At 43.2% G+C, this 14,563-nt stretch overlaps 1 protein-coding gene across 1 annotated transcript in view; it reads right to left on the reverse strand.

The window, feature by feature from the left end:
- Positions 1-909: 909 nt before the first annotated feature.
- The window catches only part of LOC1279349 (serine/threonine-protein kinase meng-po), a 28,771-nt gene continuing 15,117 nt past the window's right edge, over positions 910-14,563 (reverse strand). Inside the window, exon 2 of the mRNA XM_061657895.1 lies at positions 910-3,843. Within this exon, the coding sequence (XP_061513879.1) occupies positions 2,347-3,843 (1,497 nt within the window). The 3' untranslated portion in view covers positions 910-2,346. The remainder of the gene's footprint in view (positions 3,844-14,563) is intronic.

Raw genomic sequence — 14,563 nt, forward strand, 5'->3', positions numbered from 1 at the left:
TCTTAGAAATTCAATCATTCAAGCATCCGGCAATCAACTTTGCATCAAATAGCGCATAGCCATTTGGCTCCCTTCTCGATCACCATTGGCGTTTCCTTGAGAGCCTGTGGTCTTCCTGTTCTTGTTCTTGTGCTCAGTTTAAGCTGACAAAACTGGATGGATTGACAGAGCGCAAAAACGACAATCTAGCCGATAGTCCGTTGTTTTCAACCGAACACGAATCGCTAGTGACGTTATTTGGCGGTCACTTTCGTGCCGCCGAAGTCAATGATGGTGTTGTTTTTTTTAGTTCGACATCATTTCCCTCTGTCGATCCCACAAATAAAGTGCTCTGACTTCTCGATGCATTTGTTTGGGTTTTGTTATACTTTCCTGTACCAGTCCTGTCAACGGTTTTGCTTGTTCGCGTTTCGAAAGTCAATTCCTGGTAGCATCTTAAAATGGAACCATTTTACCACCACTATTGTATACATCACCATACATGTACAGCTTTGTGATATAATTCACGTATTCGACACTTTTCGCCAAACTCGCGTCATGCCGCCGGCTTGTGTGGAAACCTACCGATCAACATCTGCGCTGGGCTGTGATTCTATTTCGTACAGTTAGCTGTTATTCACGTTGGCACCGCTTACTGACAGGTCTTGGATAGGACGGGCAAATCAACAGGCACGGACTGCTTTGCCGAAATGTGACGTTCGAAAATCAATTACCTATTCGCGCGAAGTTTCCTCAGCAGACCGTAACAGCAGGCTTAAACAGTAGTGATTTGTTAAATGTTTGCGTCCAGCATTTCAAATGCAAACAACGGGCGGCAAATTTTCCACAAAAGCATACTATCGTTTCATTGAAAATCAATACCGGGGAAGACCGTTGGAACGAGTAATTTAAATGGATGCGTCTGCTGATCTTTCACATACCATTCGAAAAAGGACGATCAAGAGAGTTTCAATATCAACTCACGGAAAAGCAACAACAAATAACAAGGAAAATATTTTTTATATTCAATTCTTTCACTATCACATACTTTATTAATCGACTAGACAGCTGTCATTCATTTTGGCGCTGAACATGCTTACCGCAATATGTACAATCATTAGCATACCATCAATCATTCAAAAGAGTGACTCTACTTCATTAAAAACCTACTCCACATTATTACGCATTATTTTTACACTGCTTTTGTTTGTATTTTGTTCTTGAGTGTTACAGAGGTTGGTAAAAATGTAGTTTCAATCGTATTAGGTTTGTTTTTGATCCCCTTACTTTCCCTACAGTATTCATCTATTATTGCATCGTTTACTGAATAATGCTTGGAGCTTGTTCGCGTTATCGGTTTAGTTTCTCTTTCCATACACTACGTTAAGGTTTGGTTTTCGTACGTTAGGTTACATTTAGAGGTTTTCAACTCTCAGTATTTGTTTTGTTTGTTTTGGTTTGGTTTGGTTCTGGTTCTGGTTCCAGTCACGCTATTATTGTTTTAACTCACGCTATGTAAAACACAAACAAGGTAACACTTACATGAAGCGCAATTAATATACCATTGAGCAGATTGGTTTGCTACTTACCCTGCTACACATTGCAGAAAGGTTCGACGTATTCTTAAGAATTTGAAATTATTCGAATGAAAGATCTCATTACGCTAGCTCCTTCATGTACAACATCCTGTTCGTTCTTAACACAGTATTTTAAATATATATGTATACAGCTCAGTATATCTGAGTATATTGTATGTATAAATACCCTCGGTCATACATTATCACGTTTACTAAAAAACACACACTAGGTGACTAGCTTCTCCCTGTTTTTCATTTGATCTTTTTTTTCTCTTTATGTTCTCTTTTCTCTTTGCTCAATTCTTTTGCATTATGTTTCAATCAAAAACCATTTTTGAATCATTTGTATGCTCGCTTGTGTGTACTAAAGACGTACAATTCTCATTTCTGTTCATTCTGCAAACACTCATTGCGTTATTGGAGGTTTTTTTGTATCTTCCAAAGGTTTACAACTCTTAAATGTTTCTACGAAATAGTAATTGCTGCACAGCAATGTACGTTCATTGATGGGCAAACAGTTCCGGACTCGACGGACATCCCACCGAAACCTTTCACAAGGATGTAGGACTCTACTATCGTACTTTTTGGCAATTATCACACACATAATTAATATAATCACATGTACCTATCTACCTACTCTACCGACATGACTGTCCTGGAAAGTCAGAACCTATGCGGCGCTACGATTGATGTGTATGTGTAGGGGATTTTGGAGGAGTATTGTTCATTTGTGTACTGTCGGTTCACGTTTCACACGTTTTGGGTGGAATTTGAGGTTCTAGGGGTTGTTTCATTTGAACATTTTCACACCACCGCCGGTGATGGTTCGCGTTTCGCGAAGAAAGCTAACTGTGCTGTGAGATTCGCTGAAGCTGATCAGATCCTGGTGATGTGGCTGGAGCAGATGGCCACCGACACTTTGGCGCCGCTGCTGCTGCTGGTGATGCTGTAGCTGCAACGTTTTCGTATCTTTGGTGCTCCAGAACGTAAGATCGTCCACACTGCCGCTCGCACTCAGATCGTTCGATTCCAACCAATCCCACACCTTGCTTCGGATGGCATCCTGGTGATCCACCCCGGCTAAATTCATCGAGCCCGGCACCGAGTCGGGCGTGAGCGCTCCAACGCTGGTCATGCGGCGTGCTCGCAGCTTCCCATCGAACGAGTTCCGGCTTTCGCGATGGTTGATGTACTTCACCGAGTCCTGGTCCGAGTTGGTGTGCTGCTGGTGCGGATGCGGGCACTGTTGTGGCTGGCCCACGCTGGCAATGTTGGAAGCCGACTTCGACACCGTGATCTTGCCATCCATCCAGCGGTTCTTCATGTACTTCATGATGTCCGTCACCTTCGCCCGATCCTCGTCCCGGTGGTCAAAGATGCGCCGAAAGGCACGCAATAATCGGGGCGTGAACCGCCGGAAGTTGTCCGGAATTTTGGTAGTTTCGCGCTTCTGATACTTCATGAACGCTGCATACTTGGTATCCCGCACCCAGTCGGCCGACTTCCAAGGTGTTGCCCCAGTCAGACAAACGAACAGCACGATGCCAAACTGCCACGAGTCGGACGACGCCTTGCAGATGAACCGTTCGTTCTTGACCACCTCCAGCACCTCGGGCGGTAGGAACGCCGTCCAGGTTTTGTTGTTTTTGCTCACCAGCACACCTTCCCGTGTCGTCGAACCGAAGTCGCATAGCTTGATGCGGGAAAAATCAGGCGTAAAGACCAGTACGTTCTCTAACTTCAAATCGCGGTGAACGAGCAATTTTAGGTGCATGAAACCAAGCGCCGAACTGAGCTGTTCGGCGATCTTTTTGCAGCTGCTCTCCGGTAACCCGCTTGCCCCGACGTTGGCCGCCAAATCACCAAACGGGGCGTGCTCCTGCGCGTACACGTAATACTCCTTCGTCTGAAACTTCACCTGATAGCAGCTGAGGATGTTTGGGTGGTGGCTGAGCTGATAGTTGTAGTGGAACTCGCGCACAAACTCCTTCAGACTCGTCAGCTCGGTGTGAATTGCCTTTAGGACTACGGTCGTGCCAGTGGGCCGATGGTGTGCTAGATAGATCTTTGCAAAACAACCCTCGGCGATCATCTTCTCGATATCGTACTCATCGGCGATCGCCATGTTGGGAATCTCCATTTCCGGTATGCGGTGTAGCACATTGCTTGTGTTCGATAGCCGCCGGTAGCTGTTGTTGATCGATTTGTACAGGTTGGCAATAATGGAGGTGTCGGATTTACTCTCGGATAGCTTCATGATGACGGTTGTGGCTGCTATATTTCTCATCTATGGGAAACATAAAAGCAAGATAGAAAGAGAGAAAGAAAGAGAGAGAGAGAGAGAGAGAGAGAGAGAGAGAGAGAAAGTGAAAGAGAAATGTAGAAATTAGTGATGTAAAATAAACTTTTTCAAATCAATATTAATCTCAATATTTGCTTGACATATCAGTTTGGGTTTGCGCGATATCTGAAACCAATTTTACCTATATTCTATGTGAGCAGTCATTAAAATTTATATTACAATTACTCTATAGCTAACCAGGACACCGTTGGTGATCTCATCGCATAAACTAGTATGCATCTGCATCTACTGCCTTGATAGTTACTGCTAACATGTTACCTTGGTGCAACATGTAATAAAACGGTTACAAAATCTGGTACAGATGATTTGTTCCGTTCCCACAAATCGTACCCCCACATAACCCGAGTGGTTGCATCGGCCAACTATTGCAGGCAAAAGATAGAGCCGGGAAGCGTCTGATCCATCCACATCTATTTGGTTCGGCAATTCTCCACGCTTTGCTGATCGCACGGCAACGGTGCAAACTGCGTGAACTCACGCGGATCCGGACAGTGGAGGAAGAGCACCGCGAGGGGAAAAAGGTCACGAGTAAAGTTATTTTAAACACACGTTCTACTATAAATAAATTCTTATTTTTAAACACGCACATTGCCCACCGGATCGGCGTCTGCCTATCGTCGAGCGTTTGTTGTCCTCCAGTGACAGGGAGGCAACAAAGAGCTCGATGGAGCAAAGGTGGGTGGGGCGAACGCTTGAGCGCTGTTGGAGTTGCGCCTGGTGGTTACATCTGCCAGCAGCCGATCGCAAAGGACCTGCGTCTACGCAAATGGAATGTATGCATGGGTACGCATCTCACATTTGGCAACACATGCTCGACCGCCCGTCAGGGTTATATATACAGGGCGGGAGATTGTGGATTGTAGGATGGGGTCGCCAAAATTCATTTGTCCCAACTGACGGTGACCATTTTCACGCCAATTTTCACCGCTTAGCAAAGGTTACATCGTCGGATAGTGGGTGAGTAGGCTTGTTTTTTTATTATTATACCACTCACGCCAACCTTGAGAAGCGAAACGGTTGCTGAATATTGGGACAGGTTTAGTTTCAAATGGGTATCCATTCTGCGGGACCTGACGGAAATGAAAATATTTACACGTTTCACCCATTTTGTGTCGATCTTATTTCTACGGTAAATACTTTTAAATGAAGTGTTTCTGTCCCATGAAATTATTGAGGTAAAACTACTTTAAAGACAACAGTTTGGCTTGGTGTTAATACCGCCATCAAAGCCTGATTATTTTCCCTTCTTTTACATGGCCAGCGTTTGGTTAAACTGTTCGTTAGGTGCTTAAAATTATAATAAAGGAAAAAAGCCCTTTGCTCCGGGCAGTTCTTGCGCACACTCGCAAATTACACGACAGCATCCGGTGGAGACATTTTCATTCCACTTGCCATAATATCATAGGCAACGGTCCGATTACCGTTCCATCCAAGCGAAACGATGCGTTTTATTTGTTCACGTGAAACCACAAAACGAGAAAGAGGGAACGAACTAACGAGAGAGAGAGGACAAAGATGAGAGCCGGTGGAACACAACATAAACACTGTGGGTAAGGTTTTGGCTTCCTTGTTTCCTCCACATTTGGATACAATCTGTTCGCTGGACCGTACATTCCATTTCCCCCATCGGGATCCGGCCCGAACCGGACACGGCGCGCTGGCTAATTGATAAGGGAGCAGGCAGACCGCCCACTCAGCAACGCTTAGCAACCACACAAAGCCACAGAAGTTGCCATGGTTACCACCGCCTCTGGCGCTATTCCACAGTCAATCATGTGATGACGTCACTCAGGGACAACAGGGGTACAAAAGAACATGGCATTAGAACGGAATGCCTGTCCCTTCGCCGAGTGTTCGCCGGAACGGGACCGAACGGACGATGACGCAAACGGGCACTTGAAGCTGCGATGAAAACTGGGACCGGGGCATTCCGGTGTGCCTGACGAGCAGCATAAATTATATTCAGCAGTGCCAGTGTGCTGGAAAGTTTAGATACTGTGCTTCAGAGTGTATACTCGGCGGGCGAGTGATGGAGGAATGCAGTAGAGCGGTTTCGGGGCGGACGGTTTTCCATTGTCTCGCCGTGCATCCGAGTGTCTGTCTGCCAGCAGGGAAGCTCTATGTAAATGAACCCGACTCTTACGTTGCTGACGTGACGTGAAAACATTTCCATTCCATTTCGCACGATGACGATCGTTTTTTCTCACTTTTTGCCAGGATCTGCTACTCCCCAGAGCTGCGGGAGGGAGTGTGCTAAAGGGTGTACAATCATGTGAACCGAAAACAAATCCATGACTGGTCCTTTTTTTTTGCTTTGCATGTTTTATCCGTGCGCTCGTAAATTCTATCAGCAAGTGGTTTGATTCTCTTGCGGCTACGATTTTTTTCGTATTGCGATACCAGCTTCCTGAGTGCGGAAGCGAAAGTCTAAATAAAACCGGTTGATTCCCTGGAATGCTAATCCCGCCTTTTCGTACCGTTTCGTAGCACCGAGTGTGGTAAGTTTGCTTTTGGAATTGGCTGATGAGGTTACGCATGGCTACGGTGGGAACGAAAGCAACAGTAGTCATAACTTCTCCCCGGGGAGTAGTTTTTGCCAGTGTCACAGTCGTGCCACCCCAGGTCGGGCCGGACGGAGTGGATAACGTAATGACTTAACCTTTTCCGTTCCGTTGACAAATGGCGATGGTTCGGCCAGTGGGAGCTAACCACGATTTATGGTAGTTCATTTTTCAACTCATCCAAAAACCCTAAAATTCTGTGTTTCATCGAGTGTTCAAGTGGAAAATTAGATTTAGTTTCTTCTGGAGCATGGTGATCATTTAGTTCCACTCAAAAACGATGAAAAAGGAAAATGAGTGATAATGACTATAGGATCGAAATTAGATTATTATCCTCCTTAATAGCATACAATCTAAAGGTTCTGTAAATAGAATCCTTTCTAGACAGGATAGAATCGTGCTAAAACGACACGAGATTGCTATTTTTAAACAATTCTAATGCAGTGCCAAACCAATTTCCTTTGTTCAGCACTGAAATAAACCATCAAACTCATTTTTCAATAATCTACTTATGCCAAGCGGAATGGAAAAATGTGTATTTTTATCAACTCCATATCCGGAACTCGCGATGCTCGAAATAGCATCCTATATCTCCATACACCTAGTGCCTAGCGCCGAAGAGCGCAACCGAAGAGCGACGTCCAATCTTAAAAAGCAATAATCGTATACCCGTACCATGTCAAACACGGACATAAAAATAGACGCCCCTAGCAGGTTCTGTTTCGTTCTCGACAGCTCTCAAACGAGCTTCAGCAGCGACAGACATGCTGATCTTGCCTCTTCCTTTTATTCCTTTGCCAAAAAACTACTCACACGATATGGAAAACTATTGCTACCCGGTAGCGAAACGTTTTCCCGCTCCAGCTGCAACGTAAATGAGCATTCGCCAGCCCGCTCGGATGGACATACCGGCCACCCGTCCAACTGATGGTGCAAGTTGGGTCGGAAATGCCAATCGAAGCGCGGTCTCGATCTCGTTGTCACAGTCACAGTGCCCTAGTGCATCTTTCACCTTTCGTGTGCGGCGCGCTCTGACATCATGCTAAATTAGCTTATTCAAACGTCATTCAATATCGGTACGAGCCAGCAACCAACACACCAGTGAGGATAGGGTGTAAAATAAAGCCAAGCTTCCGTGTCATCTTGGTCCCAGAAATTGGCGACCCATCCTGTATTGGCAACGTATTGGCTTACAAGTGCAAATGCTCAAGCACGATCAATCGACAACAGATTTGCCCATGTTTTACCACTTGTTTGCCCTTTTCGATGCACTTCGATCGATCGGGTTTTCTTCATTTCCTGTCTCAATCGTTGCTGTCCCCTTTATGTAACCCTTCCTAAACACAACCCTTGAAGTAAACCGTGTTGAATGTTTCTTTGAACAAGAAAAGTGGCTCCGTAAACGAATTAAACGAAAACGATACGAATGTTTCGCCGGTGGTAAACGGTTATATGGCCACCATACGAGTGAAAACACGCAACAGATGAACCCTGTCAGGGTAAATAATTTTTGATTGATTTAAGCGAATAAATTGCACCATGGCGACCCTCGGCAAGCAAGGCGGTAGGCGATCTGCTTCGTTTCAATATCGCGCCCCATGCCAATCGCAGCCAATGACGCCAATCGGGAAATTTCTAATCCTTCTCCCGGGAACAAACCGCGATGCGGCCAACCCTGGCAGCCACAAGTGAGCGTATTTGGTGCTGGCAATGTTCCACGAAATCTGTTTGAATTTTGTTGGTGCGTTCGTTTCGGGCGGCGAAACGTGAGTTGCACCATGCAGTTGCGCTTTTTTTACCGCTTTTTAAGCGATAATAGGTTCAGTCATTTGCAAGACGCCAAACGCGTACGTGTATGGAACAGAGTACAGAACGTTGCATAAAATACATGCTGATTTGTCACGATTAATGTATTCATTAACAAATGCTAGCGAAACGATCGAAGGTCAGTACAGTAGGGAAACTGTTTCAATATTTACATACAAAAATATTTGTTTATTTAACTGTTACCAATGGGTTATAATTTACGTAAAATATTCCATACCATGTGATTTAAGTTTATTTCTGTAATCAAATTAACTTAAACACTTTTATTTCATATTACAAATTTCAGCTTCTTAAAATGTTAGATTATTCAATTTTCATTTAGTAAGTCTTTTAATTTTAAACCGCTTTTGCTCCATGTTATTTATTTATTTATTTATTTATTTATTTATTTATTTAAATCAAAGTTATCGGGCAGTATGCCTAAATAACTTAATGCTTACAGTGTACAAGTTTAAATTATGGCCCTAGAACTAACTTGAATATGCTGACGCAGCTGGCTAACGGATTGATTGAAATCTGCTGATAACCCTAACCTATTATACACATCAATCATTTTGAGCAGTGGATCATTGGCACCAAAACCAGTCGATCTAAAAGGGCTTCTTAGTAGCTCTCTACTTCTAAGACCTCTAGAGGGAGTAGAAAAGCAAATAAAATTTAAAATGTCAGGTGCATCAAAATCTCCAATTAATAATTTATGCATGAAAATTATCTGAGCCGTAGTTCTCCTATGCTGTAAAGTCTCTAAGCCAAATAGTAAACACCGAACATTATACGAAGGACGTGGAATTTGGTTTGACCAGGGAAGACGATGAAACATAACACGTGTGATTTTTTTCTGAATTTTTTCAATTTTATCTATGTATGTGATTTGATGGGGACACCAAACTACACTGGCAAATTCCAGGATGGGACGGACTAGAGAACAGTATAATGTTTTTAAACTGAAAGGATCTTTAAAGTCGGCCGAGACGCGTAAGACAAATCCTAACAGTTTAAGAGCTTTAGTGACGATAGTTTGATAATGGCTAGATAAACTAAGCTTACTGTCTAAAATAACTCCTAAGTCCCGAACCTGAGAAAAACGTGGAACGCTGTCTTCATTGATTTTGTAGTTATAAATAATAGGATTTTTTTTCTTTGAGAATGTTATACAACTACATTTGCTAACATTAAGTAACATTTCATTATTAAAACACCATGCAGAAAAATAGTTTAACGAGTCTTGTAACATTTCACAGTCGTCAGAATATTTAACAGGTAGGAACATTTTTAGATCGTCAGCATATAATAACAATTTAACAGAAGGAATAGCAAACACGACATCGTTAATAAATATAATAAATAGTAAAGGTCCTAATATACTCCCTTGAGGAACACCAGATAAGTTATGGAATGTGGCAGATAAACTAGTTCCTATCTTAACGTTAATGCAACGATCAGTTAAATAACTTCTTAACCACTCAACAACATTTGTGTGAACACCATACTTTGATAATTTAGATAGCAATAGAAAGTGGTTGACCTTGTCAAAAGCAGCGCAGAAGTCAGTATAAATGACGTCAACCTGTAAGCCCTTGTCAATATAGGAGTGGCAAAAGTTAAGTAAGTATATTAGATTGGTCTCTATCGATCGTTTCGGCATAAAGCCATGTTGAACATTAGAAATTAATGGTGAAAAGGCTTGGAGCATATGACGAGACATTATCTTTTCAAACAGTTTACTGCACGCACATAACATAGAAATTCCTCTATAATTGCACACATTACTTTTGTCAGATTTTTTATAAACAGGAAACATCCACGATGATTTCCAAAGACGCGGGAAGCATTTCGATTGCAAGGATTTGTTGAATAGTTTGGTCAGTATGGGAATGAGAGCAGCCTTGCAATTAATGAGAATTGCGCTGGGAATATTGTCAGGCACAGGTGCGTAGGAAAGCTTCAACAACGAAATAGCAGATTCCACCTCATCATCGTTGATTAGTGGTGTGCATAAATTAACCTCATCATTTATGAAGGATAAAGCCGATGTTGAGTTAGACGGAACCGAGGAATTGTTGGTGTACACAGAAGAGAAATATGAGGCAAATGCATTGCAAAACTCTTCATCTCCGGTAATGGTGTTTCCCTCAAACTGCATCGAGGAAGGAAGTCGTCCACAGGATTCCTTATCTTTAGCAAATTTCCAGAATGATGTGGGATGTCTTTTGATATTGATTTCAATTTTCCTGACGTAGTTGGCGTAGGCGGTTCGGTTCAGCTGCTTATATATTTTTGAGGCGCGAGCAAAATTTATTTGATTAGTGCTGTTTTTTAGTCGATGCAGTTTTTTAAGGGCCCGTGATCTTCGACGTTTAGCCAAACGTAGTGCAGAATTGGTCCATGGTGGATGAGCACGAACATTAAACCGTGGGATGAATTGTTCATACAGTTCATTCATTTGAGAAGAAAATTCAGCCACACTGTCGTTGATGTCGTCATAGTCAGCGATAGAGTCCCAGTTGATTTGGTTAAGTGCAGAAACGAGATCAGTGAAATTAGTTCGTCTAAAATTGAAATCTGCTTGACGTGGGGGTTGAGATGACGGCACACTGTATTGCGGGAGCGTGAAGTATGTAAGTAAAGCTGGATGATGTCCATCAGGTTCAACAATACTTTCGATGCATAATTCGATTGGCCTCATGTAATCAGTAACTTTGTCGTTCGCAAACACTAGATCTAACATGTTGTTATTGTGGTTTAGAACAGTGTTAAGTTGGCGAAGACCTTCAAAGCTTAGTTCATCGAGTAGAGCTTGACTGGTAGGGGATAGTCGGGTAAGCATAAGATTCAGTGTCGGAAATTTGCCGTTGATATCCCACTTAAGATTAGGTTGATTGAAGTCCCCGAACAGAATAAAAAAGTCATTCTTATATTTCTCTCTCGTTAAGTGCAATGAATTACAGAATGCATTTATGGTGTCCATGTTGGCTGATTGATCAGGAGGCAAATAAAATGATCCGATGATTAGCGAAACATTAAGAACTTTTACTCGAACCCAAAGGCATTCAATTGTAGATGTGTTTGTCGAGCACAGAGAGGAAGCATAATTTGCATTGATCGCAACGAGGACACCACCACCTCTACATTTGTTACTGTTTGCTGCAGAACGATCCGTACGGAATGTATTAAAGCGGTTGTTATCAAACAAAAGCTCAGATGGAAAGCTGTCATCTAGCCACGTTTCCGTAAGAACGATAACATCCCAGTCGGCGATTGCAGTATTAGCAAAACATTCAGAGGTTTTAGTACGTAAGCCTCTCACGTTTTGATAAAATATATTGAATGTGTTTAGTACTGGCTCCATAGGTACAGTTGAATGACTTAATGTTGGCTTAAAAAAGTCGAACCGGTGGAATTGTTTTGAGTCAGGTGAGTTTCAGGTGAGTTTGCATTTTTAAGATGATGGCTCGGTGATGGACTATGTTGTGTTGTGTGTGCTGGTGGGATCACATTTATGCAGTTGACATCATTATGCATAAAATTAGTAGTTGAGAAACTTCTGGCAGTTGAATTGTTTGAAACAGGAAAGCAAGATACCGGGAGTGTTGGTGTGAATTGTTTCTGTGTACGTTGGTGAAATTCAAACATAAATATTTGCTACATAATGCTACCGAGCACAGATCTTTCACTTACATCAAATGTAATTTTATCACTTTTATCGATTGATTTCGGCTATCCCAACCCATCTTCCAAACAGAGCATCGTTTTCCCTTTTTCGATTTCGCGTAACCTGCGCTTTGCATGATTTATCGCTTTTCCACCAACCCCCTGCACCACTGTCCGCTGGCTGACATTGGGAAAATCAAAATATCGTCTTGTCTCCATCACGTCCCATCGACAAACTCTCGACATAATCCGGAAAACGCCACAAGAACAAAGTGGAAGACTTCTCACGTTACTGTATGTGTGTGTATGTGTGTGTGTGTGTTCTTCGCCACCTTCCAAAACATGCTCTGTGCACACATTTCGTTAACCTTCCTCCCGTTGAAAACGACCAATGACGTCAGCAGTGATATTGAAGATTTGTGTTTCCAACCCCCTTCTTCACCCCAAGCACTGCCACGCACAGTGATGCTACGAACCATTGTCGCTGCTTTTGACGGGTGTCCACGGGTTTGGCTCGAAACTTTGTTTTTGTCCCTTTTTCCTACAGCTCACACTCGGTTTCTATCGTGTCTTCTCTCAAGAATAATTTTACATTTGCATGGTTTCTTCGTACGCTAAAAAAATAAAAACACCCCAACGACAACAAAAATGGGAGTGTTTTTCTTCTATTCCAAAGATACGTTTTTATTATAGTTATACAAAATTCTATATTTTTGTTTTTCTAGTTCATCCTTCCTCGCTGCAGACACAAGATACGTACCACCAACTGGTAGAGCATTGCGATGAAAAGATTTCCTTGTCACCCTCCCGGTGCTTTATCCGATGAAAAGTGTTGCTGCTCGGGTACTTCCAACCCCATCTATCGCCCCCCCCCCCCCCTCCACCCCTAGCCCCACAATCCAGACTAGGAAGCTTTTTGCGTACACGATGACGCACCAGCGCTACGCGACGCACTTTCTCAGCTGTCTAGGAGGGGCTGTCATGTTTGTTGCGACTGTCGTCTCTCTGCGTGTACTTTTGCGTACCCTGTTATGCTGTCTCGCCGTGTGCGTGGGACTCTCATTGCGTACTATCTCTGGGCGCGATAGTTTCGATTGGCGATTTTATGGACCATCGCAAGCGTCTCAGCCAGCCAAATGGTCGTCGACAAGATGATGCTTTGTTTTTTTTTCTATCTCTCTTTTTTTTCTCTCTCTTTCTCTCTCTCTCTCTCTCTCTCTCCCTCTCTCTCTCTCTCTCTTTCTCAACACGGCTTTAAGACTCCAATCTGCTCTTTCCTTCGTGAGTTTGTATGCCTTTTTTAATATTTCCTGCAGCACACTAGACCGTCCACAGTGTGATCACACTCGAGTCTGGGTGGATCTCCAGCTAGCGTTAGACGCAGCGCGACCTGCCCGTCTGGTGATGTGTTTATTTAAACTGTCAGCCACGCTGTCGCCTTCAAGTGATTCACTCTAGGCGGTGGGTTGGTCGGTTCATCGGCTCCTTTGGCCGTCTAGCGTGGATGAAGTAGGTCGATACAGGTCGCATACTTTAGCAGTTGGTTAGAGACATGTGTGCATCTAATTTATCGCCTGTACAGCTGGGTGATTCGTTATCCTATTACGGGTCTTCATACGAACAGCAACCACCACTTGCTACAGTGTCGTACATTTTATTAAATGAAATTTAATCGAACCTAACATGTTACAGATGTTAATGATTTGAATATTTAATTGATTTAGCAATGTTGGACAATTAATCATCTGTAATTTGAGTGGGAGATACACAATTGAATAGAATATTGTTATATTCCTATTTTTGGTTTCATTCCGAGCAGCAGTGCAATGTCCAAAGGGTTGCAGGAAATATTGTAAAACTCGAGTAGGCTGTATGTGACAACTGCCGAGATAAAACTCGGGAAGATTTCCAACATTTTTCCCATATAACGGAACCGTAATTCTCAACACCATTTGGCCAACGTTTCTTTCAAACACATTCCTTCCAACACACAAAGCTTTACAGTCAGCGACATCTGCCCCGAAATGAGTACGCCTTCTTCAAACGACGATGGCCATCATAAATTTCTATATGATTTGACACTACTCAAAACAAATTTATTCGTGCACTGTCAGCTCGCTGAATCACGCCGGGCAGCAAAAGGGTGTGGCGGGAATTTTAAGTGAAATTCTCTCACCACCCCTCCTCATGGTGTCCATCCCTCCAGGGACGCCAATAAACGCCGATCGAGTGGGTCACGCGCGACCCCGTGTGTCGCCGCGTTGCTTTAGTGCCACGCCGTGCACTATATACGCGCACGCAATTTTATTGCTTTATTTTTGTTCGCTCGTTGCGTCGCGTAAGCAGCGGCGATCATAAAAGTGTTTTCCACAATTTCACGCCCAACACTGATGTTAAAACGGCAATGAAACTCTCAAAGGTCGATGACAACCGCCGGGTTGAATGATGATGATGATGCTGGAAGTATCAAACCGACCCTTGTCCGCTTCCGAAAGGATTGATACACACCGAGGACGAGCAAATGCACAGCTTGTGTGCTCCTCCGATCAAGGCGATTTATCAAAAATAGCATCATCACCATACCATGTGGTTCGTGCATCCCATCA

The sequence above is a fragment of the Anopheles gambiae genome, chromosome 3 (genome assembly GCF_943734735.2).
Source record: "Anopheles gambiae chromosome 3, idAnoGambNW_F1_1, whole genome shotgun sequence".
Classification (NCBI taxonomy): Eukaryota; Metazoa; Arthropoda; class Insecta; order Diptera; family Culicidae; genus Anopheles; species Anopheles gambiae.